Source organism: Myxocyprinus asiaticus, chromosome 1 (genome assembly GCF_019703515.2).
Source record: "Myxocyprinus asiaticus isolate MX2 ecotype Aquarium Trade chromosome 1, UBuf_Myxa_2, whole genome shotgun sequence".
Lineage (NCBI taxonomy): Eukaryota > Metazoa > Chordata > Actinopteri > Cypriniformes > Catostomidae > Myxocyprinus > Myxocyprinus asiaticus.
In genome coordinates, this window is record NC_059344.1 from 65009906 (window position 1) to 65033077 (window position 23172).

Here is a 23172-nt window from a genome sequence, read left to right on the forward strand (position 1 = left end):
ACGGCAAACCCGAAAAAGTGTGCAATCGGGTGGGTGGAAGTACGGTATCTGGGCTTCCACTTGGGTCATGGGCAGGTATGACCCCAAATTGATAAAACCACAGTGATAGCGGACTGCCCACGTCCCAAGTCCAAAAAGGAGATGAGACAGTTTATGGGGTTGGCTGGCTATTACAGAAGGTTTGTGCCTAATTTTTCTGATGTCACCAGCCCCTTGACTGATCTCACTAAAAAGGGGGGCCAGATCTGGTCCAGTGGACAGAGGCGTGCCAACAGGCTTTCACAAGTGTGAAATCTGCACTCTGTGGCGGGCAGCTACTACATGCTCCTAACTTCTCTCTCCCCTTCATTTTACAGACGGATGCATCAGAGAGGAGGTTGGGGGCCGTGCTCTCGCAGGAGGTGGTGGAGCGCCCCGTGCTGTACATTAGTCGTAAGCTCTCTTTAAGAGAGTCTAAGTACAGCACGATCAAAAAAGAGTGTCTTGCCATCAAGTGGGCGGTCCTAACCCTCCGCTATTACCTGCTGGGGTGGGCCTTCAACCTTCACTCGGATGACGCCCCGCTTCAGTGGCTCCACCGCATGAAGGATACCAACGTGCGGATCACTCGTTGGTACCTGGCACTTCAGCCCTTCAAATTCATGGTGGTCCACAGGCCAGGGCCGCAGATGGTTGTGGCTGATTTCCTCTCCAGGAATGGGGGGGGTTTAGCAGGCCGGACGTTGCCCGGGCCTGAGTCGGACGGTGGGGGTAAGTGGAGAGGGACGTGGTCATGTGTCTGTCACAGGGGAGAGAGGAAGCGGTAAGGACCATCACCTGGTGATTGCTAAAACTAAACACCTGTCTCTCGTTTCAGTGACAACGGAGACTGGCTTTAAAAGGCCGCCGGAGCAACAGACAGGGAAAGAGAGTTCCAGTCACACAGACCTGACACTACAAGAAGCTAACCACTGCAAAGCTGTTAACTTAAATATTTATGAGTTTGTTGTCTCTTAGACTGAAGCTAAAGTGGATATTCTGTTGTGAAGCTGAAGAGTAAATGCTCTGTTGTGAAGCTGAAAAGCCAAAGACTGTTTGTTAGACTGGAAAAACCATTAAAGATTGTCCTACCTGGACCACCACCCCACTTCCCGTTCCTTCCTCATTCCTGGAACCTTTACAGTAATTTTTTTTCCTATCCCAGCTTAGTATGCAGTCAACAACAAGTAAACCATTCCTAGGTGGATTTCCAACAAAACATCCAAACAAAAAAAAACACGCAATACTGCCGATATAATATATTGCCAGGTCCCTGCTGACTCCCACCTGAGTAAAATAAAAAAATCCTTTGTGGCTTGCCCTCCCTTCAGCTGATCAGAGAATAAAATGTAAGCTCTCACTTTGCGAGCTCATCTTCAATATTCTTGTTAATGGCCTCGGCTGTAGCCTGTCTGTCAATCTTTGAGATGGGAATAATCCTCTGCTCATCATATACCTCCTTTGGTTCCTATAGGAAACACAAAACAGAGGCCCTGTTTCCAGACTTACATTTTCTTTTCTTTTTTCTTTTTTAAATGTGCAGTTTTCAAATGTTATTTGTCACATGTTTATGGTTGAACAAATTAAAGTTTTTGTTCTTCTCCCATCTCCTTTTCAGTTCCACAGAAGAAAAAAGTATTGTTGTTAGAACAACAAAAATTTGAGTAAATGATAAAATATTCATTTTTGGGTGAGCCATTCCTTTAAATCAAGTCATCTTCATTTGCATAGCACTTTTCTCATCGCACATTGTTTCAAAGCAGCTTTTAAGAAAATCGTACTGTAATGTCATAAAGTCCCCAGTAAAACATTTTTTTTTTTTTTTGGTCTTTAGGCCTCTAGTGAATAAAGGGAAAAAATCTCAGTAAGATGTAAGCGGGGGGAAAAAAAACCTTTGGGGAGCCTGTTCTCCTCTGGCAATACAGCATGAACATAATGCCAATGTTAGTTAGCTTTAAGAGCGACAGTAATACATTTCCTCACCAGTGCAACTTGCATGTGTCCTCCTGTGGCATACACATCACCTTCATAATCTCCAAAGAGCAGAAACTGAACTATAGAACCAAAGAAGATTGGGTGAGTTTTCACCGTCTTCACCTGTAACAGTGAAAGAAAATCTCCAGATTTTACTTATTTTGCATAAACATTTGCATGTTCTTCATATACACAAAAATACAGACAATTTTGTGTCTTTGCATGTTGTCTGTGACTGTGTGTATAGGTAGATCAGTTCTCACATATTGTCCTGTCTTGTAAGTCTTGCCATCCCATTTAATGGCTTTGAATTGAGCCCAAGGTGACTGCTGCCGTTTGCTGGCCACATCTGTGCGTGATATCACACCCATAAACCCCTCAAACTTCACCTGCAAACACATACACATATTCGTTGTCATCTATATGTCAAGTCGGTGTAAGCATACATTTTTTGTTTTTTGTTGTTGTTGTTCGTTTTTTTTATTTGAATTAAAATCAGGAACCTTCAAGGAAAGCTCAATTAAAAAATAAATAAATAAAAATAAATAAAAAAGCCAAAACCGTAGTTACAGTAAGGGCACTTCCAATGGAAGTGAATGGGGCTAGTCCATAAACATTAAAATACACAGTGTTTCAAAAGTATAGCCACAAGACCAATCAAACCTTGGCAACTAGTCTCCTTTAAAATTCACAGGCACGTACCTGCTTATCAAAGTGCTCATGACACTCCTTTAACCAGCTAGTAAACTCCTTTTGGATCTTCACGCGCTGCTCCTGGTTAACACATGAATACAGACCATGAATACTAGGCATCATCTCAAATCACAACATATAAACGCATTTTTAAGAGTTTTATAGAGTTCAGGGGGCTCATTTATAAATATGCTTAAATTTGAACGTTTCCTAAACGTTTCTTCGAACGATTTATAAAATGTCCGTACGAAAAAAAAATTCCTCAGTGCATCCCTCTTTATAAATTGCAATTCATCTTAGAATAATCCGCCTACAGAACGCCCACAAACATCCTAATGTGTTGAGACAGAATGCACTTAAAGAGCATGTGCAAGTTATTCATTCGTTCATTCATTCACAAGGAATGTTCTTGTGCATTTGGCAAGGTTTTAAAACAAAAGTGAGTGTGGTTACCCGTTTCTGCCCATGTAATGTTGCCTATTTAACAACTCATCATCAGGTATTCACTTTCAATATCAATAATAAATCCACTCATTGACCACGTTTACTGTAAATCCGCACCATTCTTCAACCAAAGTCCATATTCTTGCTAAACCTTAATTCCAAGAAGAGGTATGCATGCCCTTTTACATTAAATGAAATATGCATATTCTACATGGAAATCATGTTTTTTCGAAACTAGAAGCAGCCCTCTCACAATCTGTTACTAGCCACTGGCTAGTAAATTTTCAGATTTCACTAAGTTGTAAAGTGGCGAAGAAGAACTTTAGCACTGAGATCCTTTCACTGCATGCTGTGTCTCATGAGCGCACGCTCGAATTTGGCTGCAGTGGGTCTTGAGTTGTCATGGATCGCAGTCACCATCGCGTTAGTTGAGCCATTATATGCCACAGTTGCATTTACACTGTAATTAACTTAAACCTTTCCAGGGACTGTTTTTACAACATTCTCCATTTTACAGCATGGCTACAGACCAGTGTAACGTGCCTGTTGGACATCTGTTGAAGTGGTGCAAAACTCGAGAGCTTGTAGATTTGAACATGAGAACTTGTACAATAAATATCTGTAGATGTGCTGTAGGTCAGTCCACATTATGCAAGCAACGTTTGCTTTGACTCCTTCCATGTAATGCGTGTCCAAAAATGAGATCCACGCACTCCATTTTCATTTCATAATGTCTCTTCTATTATCCTTTCTGTTGTTAACAGGCAGTTGTTGATCAGTAAGTAAACAAGAAACATTTATACTGATCAAACATTGCACAAATGAGGTAAAAACCGCCGTGCAACTCGCTCAGCTGTAAAAACTTGCTCGCGGACCTGCTGGTACTCTTTAGGGCTGCAACTAACGATTATTTCGATAATCGACTAATCTAATGATTATTAGAACGATTATTCGACTATTCGGTCGATTATTGCAACGATTAATCATTAGCTCTTAACAGATTATTCAGCTTGTGCCCTGACTTGAAAGGTTGTATTAAACGTGCTTACTAACAATAAAAAGGATCAAATCATATTTTAAAAATACCCCTAAATGACATTCACTGAATTAATTTTTTTTTTTTTATTATTAAGTTTAATTCAATAAAAAAAATCACTGCAAACAATTATACTGTTATCAAGTGTTTTGTCTTGTTTTCCATTTAAAAAGATCTAAAAATCCTTAAAACAAGATACATTTACTTAAGAAGCAACATACAAGATATTAAGAATTACTTTCGGAGAATGTATTTTGAATATAAGTGTAGTTTTTCACTTTTTATACTTCTGTCAGAGCAGAAAAGTCCAAATATACTTATATTCAAGATCTATTCTCTGAAAGCAAGTCTAAATATCTTATATGTTGTTATGTAATATGTTGCTTCTTAGGTAAATATATGATGTTTTAAGAAATTTTAGATATTTTAAAATATTTGTATTTTTAATATTATATTCAACATTCTCAGATAACAATTGTTTCTTCAGTACATGTACATTGTTTTAAAGGAGTTTTAGATATTTATGTTGGAAAACAAGCCAAAACAAAATGTATGTAATGTTTGTACATAGTAGTTAAGGCCACCTAATATAAAGTGTGACCTTTATTTTTTACAAATGTATTTTTTCAATGCATGTTGCTACTCTAATCGATCATGTTTCATCTTGCCTGACAACGTGAGTCCCTGCCACTGCAATGAAATACAAATCCACTGACACAAAACACAGGGCAATCCAATCTCAATCTAGATAGCGTGTAAAAATATTAATTTATAAAATGTATTAAATACATTTATTTATTTAATTTGTGTAAAACTTCTAGGTTTGTCCTGATCCAAAGATCCAGGTGAAAATCTAAATGTCCAAATCCTCTACAAACTTTTGGAAACAGTGTCACAACCCCCCAAGGTGTGAATTACTGAGGCTCTGGGTGTTTAAAACTTATGTCAATGAAAAAAGATTTCTAGAAAAATGTCTCGATGTGCTTTAAAGTTTTAAAAGGTTTCAATGAAGTCCTAAATAAAGCACTAAAATGTGTTAGAGGAAATTATTTAGCATACTTCATTCGTTTAACATGTGTCTCCACAAAATATTTTGCTAATGTTTATTAAAAGAAAGTGTCTATCTTCATTGCTGACATGATAATTATAATTATAATTGTATTTATTTATCACATGTTATACATTTGCACATATACAGTGAAATTCTTTTTTTTTCACATATCCCAGCTAAGCTGGGGTCAGAGTGCAGCCATGATACGGCACCCCTGGAGCAGATAGGGTCAAGGGCCTTGCTCAAGGGCCCAACAGTGGCATCTTGGCAGTGCTGGGGCTTGAACCCCCAGCACTTCTGATCAGTAAGCCAGAGCCTTAACCGCTGAGCCACCACTGCCCCGTTTTCACATATCCCAGCCAAGCTGGGGTCAGAGCGCAGGGTCAGCCATGATACGGCGCCCCTGGAGCAGATGGGGTCAAGGGCCTTGCTCAAGGGCCCAACGGTGGCATCGTGGCGGTGTTGGGGCTTGAACCCCTGACCATCTAGTCATTAACCCAGAGCCTTAACCGCCAAGCCACCACTGCCCCTAGCAGATGGGAGGAAAAGTGGGTTTGGTAAAAGGTGGACTTGAACCCGCATCAAACACAGAATCAAGTCAACAGCCTGCGTTTGTCGCATTATTTTTCCCAATCCGTTTCCTGTCTCCATTCTTAATATTGTCTTTAATACTACTTATAACTAGGGATGTGCGGAAAGACTAGTTTCACAGATGTTTAAACAAAAATTGTGGAGTCGACTAGTCTAAAAAGAAACAAGCCTTCAGAAAACAGTCAAAACAATTGTGTTTATGTGAACATGGGTCGTGAAGTAGCCATTAATCTAAAATGACAGCTGTTCAGTAAAGAATGTTAACCAATAACAGTTTGTAAGGGGGTTCAGTGGAAAGGAGGTGGCGAGACCCGGCTTGACAACTTAAATAATAATTTAATAAACAATTTAAACAAAACACACAACCAAAAACACACAGTACAGCTGCCTGCAATTCTCTCTCTCTCAAACTGTCATCCCCGGCCGCCTTTATCCCTCGCACGCCCCATCAGGCTGATTGGGGACCTGGTGTGTCTCATTCCAGCCCGGCCCCGCCCTCCTCGGCTCTACACAGTTCTAACAGGATCTATGTACAGGCTTTTTAATAAAAACTCAGAGAAATATACATAAAGAACTCAAAACACGAACACAGAACAAACCGATACATCCATGAAGGAAAAGAATTGACAAAGACAAAAGTAACATGAGGGCATTATATACACAAGACATAACAAGTGTAACAAGATACAGCTGGGATTAATCACGGGGAACACAGAGAACAGAACAGAGACGCAACCAAAACCCAAAACCAAACTTCAAACTAAAAGTCTTAATTCTCCTAGCTACCTCTGGTGGCCGCTAGAGAGAATGTCCCAAGTGTTACAGAGCCCCCCATCTAAGGAGCAGCTCATGGAGAGCTTGAAGGGAGCCGCAGGAGGCGGACGCTCCAGAGATGGAGCTACAGGAGGCATGGGCTCATAGGACGGAGCCACAGGGAGTGGAGGCTCCGGAGATGGGGCTACAGGAGGCAAGGGCTCAGGGGGCGGAGCCACAGGTGGCTCCAGAGATGGAGCTACAGGAGGCAAGGGCTCAGGGGTGGAGCCGCAGGAGGCTCCAGAGATGGAGCTACAAGAGGCAAGGGTTCAGGGGGCAGAGCCGCGGGAGTTTCAAGAAGCAGAGCAGCAGGAAGTTCAAGCAAGGTGGCGGCCACTAGGAGCAGGATAGCGGCCACTGAGCTGGGGCCATACTGGAAGTGGGTGGTCGCTGGGTACTGAACAGACTGACAGGTGCTGGTAACTGGGCTGAGCGACAGACTGGTGACTGGTGTCTGACAGGTGCTGGTTCCTGGGCTGAGCAAAGGGCTGGTCGACGGCCGCTATGGACTGGAAAGGATAGTCGACAGCCTCAGGGAAATAGGCGGGCTCGTCGATAGATTTAAAAAAAAAAAATGGCATTCATTGCCTGTCCACTATCATTTTTTGATGAGCAAAATTAACATATTGACATGGTCCGGTGAAAGACGGGTCTCGACTCACCTGAGGCGGCTATCCTGCGCTTGAAAAAGCCCACTCGGCGGGAAAATAACTTACAAGCACAGACATATTTAAAGAAGACTCAAATGTGAAAACATCCAACTTTCAAGCCAACGTTTCGGAAATCCGCTTGCTGCACCACCACCGAAGTGATTTCATAGCTACTTTGCGGAGTTTTCTTGTCTAGCGAGAGGACATTTTCCTGAGGTGAAATGAAACTCTGTAACTGCTCCAGATATCCTCATTTTTAAAAAGAATATTTATCAAATGTGTAACATTAATATGACAGTAATTTAAGCGCAGCCTCTGTAAAAATATAAACGTAAATCTGTAAAAATGCTGAACAGTTTAATAGGGAAAAATATTAACTGACTGGTAATTCCAGTGTCAACTAGCAGCATTAGAACCGTTAAGTCGACTAGCCTCACACATCCCTACAATACATAAAAATTAATATAATACCTTCATATACATTAACAGATTGGGAAATTTGTATATTTTTAATAAGCAAAAATGTGATTAAAACACTGAAAAGCGAAATAATAAAATATACAATCTTACATATTATAAGACGTGAAGTCTTATACTGTATATGAATACTATACTGTATGTGAAGACGCCCCCTTCCTGTTTTTTCAGTTGTATTACGCTCACATATTGTCAAAAATCTGGTGAGTAAAAACAAAAATTTACTAGCCAATGAGGGTTGACATGCATGTTGTTTTTCCGCTATTCTCTTCTGCTCACTCTTGCTTGATTATGCTGCATTTTAGCATTTTAGTCAACAACAGCAAACAAGAATCTGGATGTATTGATTAGAAAAATGTAGGCACGTTTTTTCTTTCCGACTGTATATTTATTTAGCTGTTTTAAGAGCTGTAAACTACCATTTCTCGTCATCCTCGCTTAAAATGTGTGACTGACATATTACATTTTATCAAATGTATTTTATTTTATATGGAAATGTGCAGATAGGTCTATAAATAAATATTCTGTTACAGCAGATATCCAAAATAAAACAATTACATTACACATAGGTCTACATAATCTAAATATGACCACAGTGGCTAATGACAGACATTTTTGTCACCTAGTGCAAAATCTGGTCACATATTTGAGTTGTAGATGTCTGTGTATCCACGCTGACATTTGGCACAGACCTTTGTTTTTTACCCGGTCCACCATGTCACATAAAAAAACAAAACGAGTTGTGATAGGTCACTTTTCACGTCGGTCAGATGGCCCATTTCAATCTTGAGCGGTTCAAATATGTACGCTGTGAGTGGGAGATATCGCGAAAAAAACTAAAAGATACATAGAAAATTAATGCGTTTCTCAGGCATGCTTAATGTATAGAAATTTTCTGTGTTAATTTCAAGCACTTTTAAGCACTTTTCAACAAAACATGCCGATTTTCCAGGTATTCCAGTCCTTAAATTTCTAAAAGCTAAATACAAGCACTTTATGGACCTTGTGTGAACCCTGATGAGCACATGGTCAGTTGACGTATGCACAAGAACATTTTCTTGTCAGTTTCTGCCTTTATAAATCCCGATTTGTTCCTCACTTTTGACGCAAGATCAAATTCATGGCTCTAAGGATCAAATCTGATCCTACATACATATTATAAATGATGCCCCAGATTTTTGTGTGTGTACCTGGCCCTTGTGCACTCTGGTAAAGATGGTCTCTTTGTCTCTAAGTTGAAGCTCGAGGTCCATGAAAGTCAGTTTGTTGGTGCTGACCTGGAATCGGTCATTGGCGAAGAGGACTCCTGAGATGCGGTTATAACACTCCAGTGGTACTGGGCCTGCCTTCTTGGGCCTCGCACACCACTCAAACCTAAAACACACACACATTTTATCATTCATGTGAGTGAAAATAGCTTTCATTACATCTAGTGTTCTGATCTATTGGAAACTAATTATTCAATATTATTTGAAATGTATTGATCATTTATAACACAGAGATAATATTCTAGATTTGAAATTTGCTTGAAAATACATGGTTTTCGATTTCCCTTTAATTAATAATTTGTATTACATTTTTATGTTAATGCAATGTAAGGGTGTTGTGGGCATTACTAAATGGTTGCAAGATGGTTGCTTACCGGTCCAAGTCTCTATAACACCCTAATCCCAAACTATGTGTGTAGACTTTTCAATGGAACTCAATGGGATTTCCTTGTGCGACTCGTGTCCACATGTGTGGACGTTGTATTTTGGCTTCGCTATAATTTAAATTAATTTAAACCGACTGAATACTGTTCACAAGACTCTAGACTGTCATGATGTCCACATATGTGGAAAATTGGATCTTATTCCCTCATAAGTTGAAAAAACATATTAGTTATTTAGAGTAACTTTCAACATTAACACATCTGTGGGTCATTTCGCTCATTTTAATACACATTTTGTTATATTTTATTTTGTTATCACTGTACAATACGGTTCTATTCATTAACATTAGTAAATGCATTACTATATATTTATTGTGCATTTTCACATTGAGAATAAATAGGTTCATCCAAAAGCTGAAAGATTTTGCTTTCAGAGGCTTTATATGGAGTTAGGATGAAAATAAGGTGCATTTCAAACTGTTTTGGGCCCAGTGCAGACAGACAGCACACTGGAGGTTAAGTCATTCACTAAAAAGGGAGCAAGGGTGCATCCTATAGTTCTCTATGCAGCTAAGTGCGTTCACTCCTAAAATCTGACCAAAAGTTCAGTTTCAGGCTTCAGATGATGTTTGGGCCACTCAGCATGTTTGACAGACATGTGACAATGATAATCAGTACATAGATTCAGAATTTTATAATGCAATATTTTATTTTAACATGGTTGGCAGTGATTGGATGATGCTGGCCATTACTTTGAATCAGAATTGTTTATTCAGCTTCATAGAAAATCAGCTGTAATGTCTGTAACGTCTCAAAAACATGAATTACCAACACTCCTGGACACATAATGAACTATTTGATGAAAAAAATCTGACTTTCTACAGCTTGGTATTATTTAAAATTTCACAACTTAGTCTCGCTGCCCACATATGTGTACATCAATTTTAGGTGGACATCAATCTATTTCAATCTTGAGCGGTTCAAATATGTACGCTGTGAGTGGGAGATATCGCGAAAAAAACTAAAAGATACATAGAAAATTAATGCGTTTCTCAGGCATGCTAAATGTATAGAAATTTTCTCTGTTAATTTCAAGCACTTTTAAGCACTTTTCAACAAAACATGCCGATTTTCCAGGTATTCCAGTCCTTAAATTTCTAAAAGCTAAATATGTAATTTTGAGGGGGTGTTTCAAAGATTGTTAAAAAAAAAAAAAACGAAATAACATTTGAAGATGTGTTGATATATGTTGATATATCGATCTATTAGATCTCCGATTACAGCACCAGAGAAACGTAATTATGTCACTGTAATCCAGCATTAAGAGGTTTAAAGCGGTCAGAATGTGTGATAGTTTTACTCTGAGACAGAAGTGTAGGGGATCAGACGTCCATTCCAGAAGCACTCAAAGATCGGACGTTTCCCCCGGCCCTCAGGATTCAAAACAACAAAATCTTCATCTTCATCCTCTACAGGAGCTGAAACACAACCACACAAGAAAATAAAACGTATACACACAAGTAGGGCTGCACAATTATTTAAAAAAAAATCAAGATTGCAATCACGGCTGCAGCAATTAACTAATCGTAAAAAGTGTCAATTACAGATTGAATTCCCTTTTGGTATATTCCAGTCGTGTCTGAGTTCTCTATTTACAATGTGTTATTTGCAACAATGAGTGAAGTAACCAGTCAGAGACATGTCCGTTGAGCGCATGAATTACTCTAGGCTCAGACACAATCTGACTTATTTTGGCACTTTCTGTGCTGATTTTGTTGGAAAATCGTTTTCGATGTTCAACTGAGTTGAAAGTACTACAGTCTTAATGGCCGCTGAAGGTATGATTAAATTAGCAAAATACACAGAGGAATGTGAAATCTGTGAATGATGCGTGTCCCAATTCAGCGGAAATATGGGCTATCAATGAGAGTAAGTTTAGTGCAGTATGGTGCATGTTTTATGTCTGACATGAACACAGTTCTCAGCTTGTTCTGGATGTGTAGCCTAAATATAGAACATGGTTAACTTTCCCAGCTAATTTGTGTAATTTAGTCAGAGTTAATTTCAACCCTTTAATGAAAAGTTTTTCGAGCGATGTGAGTAGGTGGGCTTCATTACACTTATCGATGATTGGGAAGGTTAATGTAATTAAAATGAACTGTATTCCAAAATTCAACTACCTGCTACAGTCTCTCCCTGTAGATGTCCCCCTCTCTTATTTCAAACAATTTGATAGCATAGCGATGACCTTTATTTGGAATGGTAAACGTCCCAGATTACATTTCAACAAGTTACATAGGCTGATTGACAAAGGTGGGCTAGGCCTACCCAAGATTTTGTTATTATTATAGGTTTGGTCTCAGACATTTGGCTCATTGGTCGCTTCCACCTGAAAGAGCCCCTCCCTGGTTTTGTATTGAACAGGAAGTCCTTGCCCCTATTTCGCCATTGCAAAGCCTTTCGATAAAACTAACCGGAGAAGTTAAGTCATACCCCGTTATCTCACATTTGCACATGGCTTGGACAAAAGTGTCCAGAGTGTTTAATTTGGACATTTATTTAAATGTTGCCTCAAGCATATGGCTGAACCCTAAATTAAATATTAATAAGTCCCTTTTCTGTTGGTCAGAGTGGATTGGGAGGGGGGTTACTACACTCAGTGACCTATATGAGAGTGGAGTGCTGAGATCTTTTGAAAATTTGGTTCAACATTTAAAGATTCCTAGATCCCAGTACTTCAGGTATTTACAGCTGCACCACCTGTTCTGTACTATTTTTGGGAGTAGCTCACACCCCCCTAAAGCGGCAGATACTCTAGAAATGGTGATTACTGCTTTTGGAAAAGGTCATGAGGCATCAGTGTATTACTCCCTGTTAATTCAGAGTCAGGGGGATGGAGCTTCGTCTTCTCTCAAGAGATTATGGGAGAAAGATTTACACTTTGTATTGGAGGAGGGAGTGTGGGCTAGCATTCTAAAAAGCATCATCTTTACATCTAGAGGTGCAAGGGTGCGTCTGAAGCAATTTAAGATTTTGAATCGATTATATTGGACCCCCTCTAGATTGTATAGGTTGGGTCTTAAAGACACACCCACCTCCTGGGGCGGTGCCAATCAGAAGATGGGGACACATTACATGTATTTTGGGGATGTGTAAAGATCCAAGAATTTTGGTTGAGGGTTCAGAACTTTATGTGTGTGGTATTGAACACTGAACTCTGTATCCTGGGTGATGGGATGACACTTAATATTGGGGACAGATATTTAAAAATTTGGGTCCTAGTCGGAGTCATGATTGGTCAGAAAATCATCCTCAGGGGATGGAAGTCAGATGAGGCACACTCATTTAGGGAGTGGTGCGGGGAGATGGGCGAGGTGGCGGCTTTTGTGGAGAAGTTTTTTAGAAGGCTGGGGAAATGGGATTTGTTTGTCAGGAAGTGGGGGGGGGTTATTTGGCTTTTTTGGAGGATTCTCAGGGAGGGGCTGTGGAGAGGGATTTGTAGTTTATTTGGGTATGTTTTTTATTGATGTTGTTTGAATGTATATCTTTTTATTTTATTTTTTATGATCTAGTTGTTGGTGACCACGTTTGTGTCGGGTGTGGGGTGGGTTAATGTGAATAATTGATTCCATTTTTTATGTTGTGTTTGTATGTTTTTTGTCTGTAATCAATACAATTGTTAATAACAAAGAACATAGTTGCCCTAAACAAAAACAAAAAGTTTACAATAAATCTCCATATTCACTTTCACATTCTTCTTTTCTTTTGACAATCGCAATCTCCATGCATAACGCCACCTACTGAGCAAGGAGGGGAATTCATAGTAAAAAAAGAACTTAAATATTGTTCTGTTTCTCATCCACACCTATCATATCACTTCTGAAGACATGGATTAAACCACTGGAGTTGTATGGATTACTTTTATACATCATTTATGTGATTTTTGGAGCTACAAATTTCTGGTCACCATTCACTTGCATTGTATGGACCGACAGAGCTGAAACATTCTTCTAAAATCTTCATTTGTGTTCAGCAGAAGGAAGTAAGTCAAACACATCTGTTATGGAATGAGGGTGAGTAAATGATGAGAATTTTCATTTTTGGGTTAACTATCCCTTTAAAAACTGACATTCTTGGAAAAAAAGAAATGTTGGCATACAGTGCATCCGGAAAGTATTCACAGCGCTTCACTTTTTCCACATTTTGTTATGTTACAGCCTTATTCCAAAATGGATTAAATTCATTATTTTCCTCAAAATTCTACAAACAATACCTCATAATGACAACGTGAAAGAAGTTTGTTTGAAATCTTTGCAAATTTATTAAAAATAAAAAACGAAAAAAAATCACATGTACATAAGTATTCACAGTCTTTGCTCAATACTTTGTTGAAGCACCTTTGGCACCAATTACAGCCTCAAGTCTTTTTGAGTATGATGCTACAATCTTGGCACACCTATTTTTGGGCAGTTTCTCCCATTCTTCTTTGCAGGACCTCTCAAGCTCCATCAGGTTGGATGGGGAGCATCGGTGCACAGCCATTTTCAGATCTCTCCAGAGATGTTCAATCGGGTTCAAGCCTGGGCTCTGGCTGGGCCACTCAAAGACATTCACAGAGTTGTCCCAGAGCAACTCCTTTGTTATCTTGGCTGTGTGCTTAGGGTTGTTGTCCTGTTGGAAGATGAACCTTCGCCCCAGTCTGAGGTCCAGCGCGCTCTGGAACAGGTTTTCATCAAGGATGTCTCTGTACATTGCTGCATTCATCTTTCCCTCGATCCTGACCAGTCTCCCAGTTCATGCCGCTGAAAAACATCCCCACAGCATGATGCTGCCACCACCATGCTTCACTGTAGGGATGGTATTGGCCAGGTGATGAGCAGTGCCTGGTTTCCTCCAGGCATGATGCTTGCCATTAAGGCCAAAGAGTTCAATCTTTGTTTCTCATGGTCTGAGAGTCCTTCAGGTGTCTTTTGGCAAACTCCAGGCGGGCTGTCATGTGCCTTTTACAGAGGAGTGGCTTCCGTCTGGCCACTCTACCATACAGGCCTGATTGGTGGAGTGCTGCAGAGATGGTTGTTCTTCTGGAAGGTTCTCCTCTCTCCACAGAGAAATGCTGGAGCTCTGTCAGAGTGACCAACGGGTTCTTGGTCACCTCCCTGACTAAGGCCCTTCTCCCCCAGTCGCTCAGTTTGGCCGGGCAGTCAGCTCTAGGAAGAGTCCTGGTGGTTCCAAACTTCCTCCATTTACGGATGATGGGGGCCACTGTGCTCATTGTGACCTTCCATGCTGCAGAAATGTTTCTGTACCCTTCCCCAGATCTGTGCCTCGATACAATCCTGTCTCGGAGGTCTACAGACAATTCCTTGGACTTCATGGCTTGGTTTGTGCTCTGACATGCACTGTTAACTGCGGAACCTTATATAGACAGGTGTGTACCTTTCCAAATCATGTCCAATCAACTGAATTTACCACAGGTGGACTCCAATCAAATTGTAGAAACATCTCAAGGATGATCAGTGGAAACAGGATGCACCTGAGCTCAATTTTGAGTGTCATGGCAAAGGCTGTGAATACTTATGTACATGTGATTTTTTTCGTTTTTTATTTTTAATAAATTTGCAAAGATTTCAAACAAACTTCTTTCACGTTGTCATTATGGGGTATTGTTTGTAGAATTTTGAGGAAAATAATGAATTTAATCCATTTTGGAATAAGGCTGTAAAATAACAAAATGTGGAAAAAGTGAAGCGCTGTGAATACTTTCTGGATGCACTGTAAGTAGTTTGGAACAATCTTTTATCATTATTTCTTAAAAGAAGTAAGCAGTGACAATTTAGTTTTAAAATATTATTAATACTTGAAATATATCAAAGTCAGGTGGTTTAACCAACATGCAGGTAGCTTTTCTCTTGTCATGTGACAAACAAATTTAAAAAAACTTAAAAAAGGGACCCCTTTAGCCCTCATGACGGTGTGTGTGAAGTTTATAAAAGATATCCAATATTTTGACATCTTTATGAAAAGGCAAATTTTGTTCAGGTTAAATAGAGTCACCCTAAGAAAACTAGATATTTGTGAATCAAAATGACAAAATATTTTTAACCTTTGTAAACTCAACATATTAAACGTGTGTTCAAGGAGCAAGAATAGTATTTAAATACCTCTTACTTGAAGGATACACCATGTGGCATTTTTAAAGTCTAAGTGGGGTTTTTTTTAACATGTCTAAAAACTTGACATGTTTTAAACTAGATTTTTAAAAGATTTTTATTTTTTATCAACTTGGACAAACTTCTATATAAACTTCACACATTCTAACAGAAAGTTTAAATTCAATTGTTGTCTATAATTTAAACCTTAATACCTGCTGCATTTGGCTCCACTGGGTAAGTTTCTCGATCATAGAGGAACGGGTGATATCTGATCAATCCCTCAACTAATGTATCTCCAGCTCCAGTGGCTTTAAACTCAAACGTTGACACACTGGCGTTCACATAGAGCGTCTGCATGTCATTATCCACCTGTCGCAGGTTCATCACGCGGGGAACGCGAGTGGAGCGCTCAAACAAACAGATCTGAAAGACAGAGATTAAAAGGTCATTCTGACGCACACTGGGATGAATCCAGCATCCTGAAGCCTCACATACTGTACATGCATCTTTACCTGAATGTCAATGTTGGGCACATAGTCAGTCTTTCTTGATTTTTTCTTGTCGTTCCCATCGATGCCGTGTACATAGTAATGGTAAGTGTGCCTGAAATAGCACAAACAACATTAAATGGGCCATGACTGGACTATAAATAATAAACCAAATCGTTTTTACTTTACAATTAAGCATTGGCTGACTTATTATAATTATTTTCCATAACTAGGCCTAAAATGGACTATTAAAGGAACAGTTTACTCACAAATGAAAATGATGTCGCTCAAAATCCACAAAAAGAGTTTAGCACAATATCTAATCTGCTAACCGCTTTTTTCCATACTAAAGCAGTTATTGGGCTAATAAAATTACAATAATAATAATTTGTATTTATATAGCACCTTTCACAATACTCAAGGTCACTTCACAAAGAAGTCATATAACAGAATAAAATTAAAGCAAAACAAAAACAATCAATCAACAACAACAAAACTGGAGCTATCAAGTATAAAATATGTAGTGGTATAATGTAGTCTATATGATTTGTGTGTTTTATTATAATGTTCTTTTCAAAGCGTGACAGATCGCTATCCACTTCCATTGTATAGAAAATAGCAGACTGTTCATTCTCTTCCATGTTAACAGAACATACAGTGCATCCAGAAAGTATTCACAGCGCTTCACTTTTTCCACATTTTGTTATGTTACAGCCTTATTCCAAAATGGATTAAATTCATTATTTTCCTCAAAATTCTACAAACAATACCCCATAAAGACAACGTGAGCGATTGGGGGAGAAGGGCCTTAGTCAGGGAGGTGACCAAGAACCCGATGGTCACTCTGACAGAGCTCCAGCGTTTCTCTGTGGAGAGAGGAGAACCTTCCAGAAGAACAACCATCTCTGCATCACTCCACCAATCAGGCCTGTATGGTAGAGTGGCCAGACGGAAGCCACTCCTCAGTAAAAGGCACATGACAGCCCGTCTGGAGTTTGCCAAAAGACACCTGAAGGACTCTCAGACCATGAGAAACAAAGATTGAACTCATTGGCCTGAATGGCAAGCGTCATGTCTGGAGGAAACCAGGCACCGCTCATCACCTGGCCAATACCATCCCTACAGTGAAGCATGGTGGTGGCAGCATCATGCTGTGGGGATGTTTTTCAGCGGCATGAACTGGGAGACTGGTCAGGATCGAGGGAAAGATGAATGCAGCAATGTACAGAGACATCCTTGATGAAAACCTGTTCCAGAGCACGCTGGACCTCAGACTGGGGCGAAGGTTCATCTTCCAACAGGACAACAACCCTAAGCACACAGCCAAGATAACAAAGGAGTTGCTCCAGGACAACTCTGTGAATGTCCTTGAGTGGCCCAGCCAGAGCCCAGACTTGAACCCGATTGAACATCTCTGGAGAGATCTGAAAATGGCTGTGCACCGACGCTCCCCATCCAACCTGATGGAGCTTGAGAGGTCCTGCAAAGAAGAATGGGAGAAACTGCCCAAAAATAGGTGTGCCAAGCTTGTAGCATCATACTCAAAAAGACTTGAGGCTGTAATTGGTGCCAAAGGTGCTTCAACAAAGTATTGAGCAAAGGCTGTGAATACTTATGTGATTTTTGTTTTTATAAATTTGCAAAGATTTCAAACAAACTTCTTTCACGTTGTCATTATGGGGTATTGTTTGTAGAATTTTGAGGAAAATAATGAATTTAATCCATTTTGGAATAAGGCTGTAACATAACAAAATGTGGAAAAAGTGAAGCGCTGTGAATACTTTCCGGATGCACTGTATCTTATGTGTTTTGAGCAACATGAGAGTGAATAAATAATGAGAATTTATCATTTTAGAGTGAACTACTCCTTTAAGATCATCACACATAATGCTCTAACGTTGATCTAAATGATGAGTGAGTGTATGTGCTTAAGACTTACGCTAACTCTCTGGTCCATAGACTGAAGTGTTGTTTGAGGTAAATGACGTGTTCCGTGTGGATGCCGGTGATCACAACTGCAGTGAAGCTCTCCTTACCTTCCTCTTCAAGAACAATAGACTGCAGGAACTGCTCCTCACTCACGTTCACGTGAGAGAAATCGGCAGGCTGAGAGAAAACACATTTAACAATTAAAAAACTGGGACCAGCGGTGATGACGTGATGAAGTATTTGTATCTCATTCACCTTTCTGTTTCTGATGAAGCCAGAGTAAATGTCTTCCTTGTTTTTCTCTTTTCGCTCAAACTCTTCTTTTGACATAACAAACTCATGAACATCTGGAGAGCCCGCAGGTTTACTGATCATCTGAAACACACACACATATAACATTGATAAACGTATTATGTTAATGTTTTTTTTTTTTTTTCATTTTCTCCCCAATTTGGAATGCTCAATTCCCACTACTTAGTAGGTCCTTGTGGTGGTGCGGTTACTCACTTCAATCCGGGTGGCAGAGGACAAGTCTCAGTTGCCTCCACTTCTGAGACAGTCAATCTGTGCATCTTATCACGTGGCTCGTTGTGCATGACACCGCGGAGGCTCCCAGCATGTGGAGGCTCATGCTACTCTCCGCGATCCACGCACAACTTACCACACGCCCCATTGAGAGTTAGAACCACTAATCGTGACCACGAGGAGGTTACCCCATTTGACTCTACCCTCCCTAGCAACTGGGTCAATTTGGTTGCTAAGGAGACCTGGCTGGAGTCACTCAGCACACCCTGGATTCGAACTCGCGACTCCAGGGGTGACTGTCAGCGCCAATACTCGCTGAGCTACCCATATGTATTTTCATTATTGACTATATGTTCCAGCAGAATATATTGTAGTATTTTTATTTCAAACCTTTTTTATATGCCATGTATAGCATACAATCATATAATTATATTATTAATAAAACAAACTCTATTTTTAAATATAATACAGTAAATAAAATTGGGCTTTTTATCCGACTAACCAATTAATCGAAGAAATAATCTACAGATTAATCGATTATCAAAATAGTTGCTGCGCTACAATTGTGTACAACTGTGTTGACATATTTCCTGTTGAAACAGGAAACTGGTGCGGGACTAACTGGCCTACTGTATGCCTCAAAGCTAATGAACACAGGGTAAAAGCTACACAACTTTGGAATTTTGGTAACAGATGAAAGAAAATCATTTATATAATAATTTATCAAAATATCTTATTAAGGAGAGAGATTCTGAAATTATCAACAGATACAGCCCATTTTATTAAATTAATAAAGACAAAAAAAGTGATATTGTCAGCATCTCTAATATATTAATTATATAAATTTAATTCATAATAACTAATTCATTAAATGTATTAACAATTCATAATTCCTAAAAAATCATTTCATTGTATTAATAATAATAATAATAATAATAATACAATTATAATGACAATTAAAATATTATTAATTACATATTATATTTATATCATTATAATTATCATTATAATAATAAAATATATACAAATATAATTAGAATAATAATTTATATATCAGTAAAATTTAATTCATAATAATACAATTATAATAATAATGTATACATTATTAATTATATATTATAATATTATTATTCATATTAAATATTACCATTATAATAAATTACAATTTAATTCAGAATTAATCTAATTAATTCATTTAAAAATAAGTTATTTTGTATTGAGTTTATAAACTAAATTTACATTTACATTTAAATCCCATTCAAATTAAAACAAATAAGCAGGTAAATATGTATAAACTAGTTTGGCCATTAAAACGTCATTATCAAATTTGAGGGCCTGACCTTTTCAGAAATTGATGACTCCTGCTCAGTTACAGGACTAACTCAAAACACTCAATAAATTATTTTAATTAATTAAAAAGTGTGGCAATAAAAACAGCATGCAAACCTACCCTGACAGACTGGCCGATGTAAAACACAGCCTGTTTGCCTCCGACTCCAAAATACGAGATGTCACTGTTCAGACTGCGTGGAACTGGAACAGGCCGAACATAACTACTATGATCACTATGGCGACAACACAGAAAAGCAAAAAGATTAATCCAGGAAAGTGGTAGATTAATTCAAAGGCTCATTAAAGGCTGTTTTGAATAGATCAGAATTACAGCTAGTTTTGGAGTACCTCATTTGAGATGACAATAAAAGAACCAGGCATGAAAGAAAGCGGCTTTAAGGAAGACTATACCCATGAAACACGCTGTTTTCTCGTATGAATTTGGACAGACGGTAAACAGCCCAGTTGTTCAGCTGTTTAGATGTCATTCCGCATCCGTTATCCATCACCACGACTGCAGGTCCCCCCTGAGCTTCATCAAACAACTGAAAACAACAGAAAGAGAACTAAAACATCTGCTACATAACCACTAATACATAGCAGATCAACGTGGAAATACTGTAAGTGTGTCTTGTCAAGTCTCTCAAATGGTTCGTGAGTGCTATCTGTGTATCCTAAGTAGGCTGTCGACCTGTATCGCACTAGGGTTTGAGACAGAGTCAGGGTCACTGTTGAATTCTCACCAGTCTGATTTCAATGCTCCTGATTCCTGTGTTGTTTGCTGTGGCTGACAGTGCGTTATCAATGAGCTCAGCAAACGCATATGCTGCAACACAACAAAATAAAAGGAACACACTCCATATCAAACTGACCCTGTGTGCATGCATCTCTGTAAGCACGTGAGAGGAGAGCATGCACACTTACGCAGGGCTTTCTGTCCCTCACTAGCGTAGTACTCGTACATGCCACATTGCACCAGAGTATGAAAGTGAGGCAGATACTCAATCCGCTCTTGAGTCGATGCAGACAGCTGCTGATCCAGAGACTGTAGCAGGTGCAAAGTTTTCCCATCATCCAGTTCCTCTGTAACATCACAGCACAGACACACAAGTCACTTATAAAACCATCTGAAAAGCCAAGCAGGTTATTAGAGAGCAGTTCAATCATCATTATTTAGATGCAAAACTAAGATAAAAAGTGATATGGTAATCAACGATATTTATTATGATTACAATTTTAAAAAAAATAAAGTATAGAGTTTCATAGATTTCTTAATTTTATATTCGTGTATCTATAAATATTTATTAATTAAAAAATATTTTTACAGATTGTTTAAAAAAAACTTTATTACATAAATTTACAAATATTTATAATAAAATCTAGTACATAGATTAAAATAAAAACTAACATTTCCTTAATATATAAAAACTGAACATTTTTAATAAAGACATTTAATATAAATATTTGTAGATATATTTGTATGATGTTTTCTTTTTTCTTATAATACATTTTTACTTTTATCCAATTTAATGTTTAACCAACATTCTCATGTTTAAAGTTCTAAATATTAAATTTAGAGTCTCACATATTTTTTATTTTATATCAATCTTATTTTATATTGAAAAACAAAAATGTTTGTGTATCTACAAATGTTTATTGATTATTTTTATTAAATATTATCTGTTTACAATTTGTTTATATAAAAATAACAATTATATATTATATATATATATATATATATATATATATATATATATATATATATATATATGATAAAATATAATTGTTAAAAATATTTAGAACACTAAAATGTACCGAATCTAAAAAATGTTTAGTGAAATATTTTTGATTATAACAACTGTCATGTCTAACTAATGTTATTTACAATATGTTTACAGTTTTTCCAATATAAAAGATAGTCTCATAGATTTTTAATTTTACATCTAAAAACTAAAACAAAAATGTTTGTGTATCCACGAATATTTATTTGTAGATTAAATTGTAATTAAACTGTAAAATACTCAATTATTTATTAACAAATTAATTATAACAAATATAATAACATAAAATAAAATCTAATATTTAAAAAAAAATTCTCAAACTAAATTGTACTTTAAAATGTATAAATAAAAACGTATACAATAAATTATATATATATATATATATATATATATATATATATATATATATATATATATAAAGCTTATTTATATTAACTATATATTTTTTTCTTTTCATTTTTGTTGCTTATAGTTTCCAATATTAAGTTATTAAAATATTAAAATATTTTTTACTGCTCTCTATTTACTCCAAACAAAACAAATACATAAAAATGCATATATAACAGAGCATTTTGTGCAACTTTAAGGGCACTTACTGTAAAGCGCTTCATCAATCTCCTTCCGGTCCGTCGTGCTGATAACGAAAGTGTCGTTTGGCGAAAGTGAAAACATCTACAACGCAAAGAAACCCAAGACAATGCTGGACTCAACTGTTTAAAAGGTTTGCGTCACATAAAACCCACAGAGATGTTCCAATAGGCCACTGTATGTGGTTATTAATCCGTAGGCGTCTGTCTCACCTTTCTGACCGCCTGTAGGAACATGGTGTAGTCCCGGTTCGTGATGTCTATCGCCCGCGGCGGGGCTGCGCTGCTCTCGGGGCGGCAGTCATACACATTGACCGCTTTCAGACGCATCTTCTCCCGGTTGACTGCTGCACTCTCCGCCATGTTTCTTTCACACTACCGTCCCACTGTGATCATCGACACACCTCTGGCATTTTCATCAACTGCTTCCGCGTTGTTTTGTGTTGTCAACACGTTTTACAGTCATGGTGCCCAGTATTTTTTTAAGAGGCGGTGAATAAGCACAAGCATAATCCAAACGCTGTCTCACTGCAGCGTCAAGACGCTCGAGCCATGTGACTGTGTGCTGTCAAAAGCCAAGTGTATTGGTGAGGTGTGTCGGGGATTGTAGTTACAACGCGTAGTAATTTGCAGTATGTACTTTGTGTACACTCAGTACGTGAATTTTCAGTTCTTTTATCACAAGCAAATTATACTTTTTTATAAGTCACTGTTAAGTTTTTTATTTAGTTTTTAACCGGTTAGTGTAAATTCGTTGAACGTAAAAGTTCCCGTCCACTTTTTCAGCTGTGTTGGTTCCGAAAGAATTTGTATGTTCAAGTCATGTCGGAATGGTCGTTTTAGTAGTTGAGAGCAAATGAACGCCACCGCAAAGTCGTAATTGCGAATGGGAAACTCAGGATTTTCTTTTAGCCCCGACTTTCCGAATTGGGGGCCGTGTTAATTTATAGCGGAAGAAATTGTTATTGGTAATAATTCTG

The 23172-nt window shown here is 38.2% G+C and overlaps 1 protein-coding gene across 6 annotated transcripts in view; it reads right to left on the reverse strand.

Moving 5' to 3' along the window:
* The window catches only part of LOC127423167 (structural maintenance of chromosomes flexible hinge domain-containing protein 1-like), a 103726-nt gene extending 80988 nt beyond the window's left edge, over positions 1-22738 (reverse strand). For all 6 annotated transcript variants that reach the window (XR_007894296.1, XR_007894302.1, XR_007894312.1 and 3 more), the window contains exons 1-16: positions 22406-22738; positions 22202-22277; positions 20749-20907; positions 20568-20650; positions 20236-20369; positions 19943-20057; positions 18223-18342; positions 17978-18144; positions 16063-16153; positions 15763-15973; positions 10759-10876; positions 8938-9121; positions 2695-2766; positions 2256-2381; positions 2002-2115; positions 1380-1486 (exon numbers count right to left, since the gene is read on the reverse strand). Coding sequence is in view for 3 of the 6 variants with exons in the window: in XM_051667328.1 (XP_051523288.1) it covers positions 1380-1486; positions 2002-2115; positions 2256-2381; positions 2695-2766; positions 8938-9121; positions 10759-10876; positions 15763-15973; positions 16063-16153; positions 17978-18144; positions 18223-18342; positions 19943-20057; positions 20236-20369; positions 20568-20650; positions 20749-20907; positions 22202-22277; positions 22406-22555 (2027 nt within the window). In the remaining 3 variants the exon portion in view is untranslated. The remainder of the gene's footprint in view (positions 1-1379; positions 1487-2001; positions 2116-2255; positions 2382-2694; positions 2767-8937; positions 9122-10758; positions 10877-15762; positions 15974-16062; positions 16154-17977; positions 18145-18222; positions 18343-19942; positions 20058-20235; positions 20370-20567; positions 20651-20748; positions 20908-22201; positions 22278-22405) is intronic.
* Between the last annotated feature and the right edge of the window lie 434 nt (positions 22739-23172).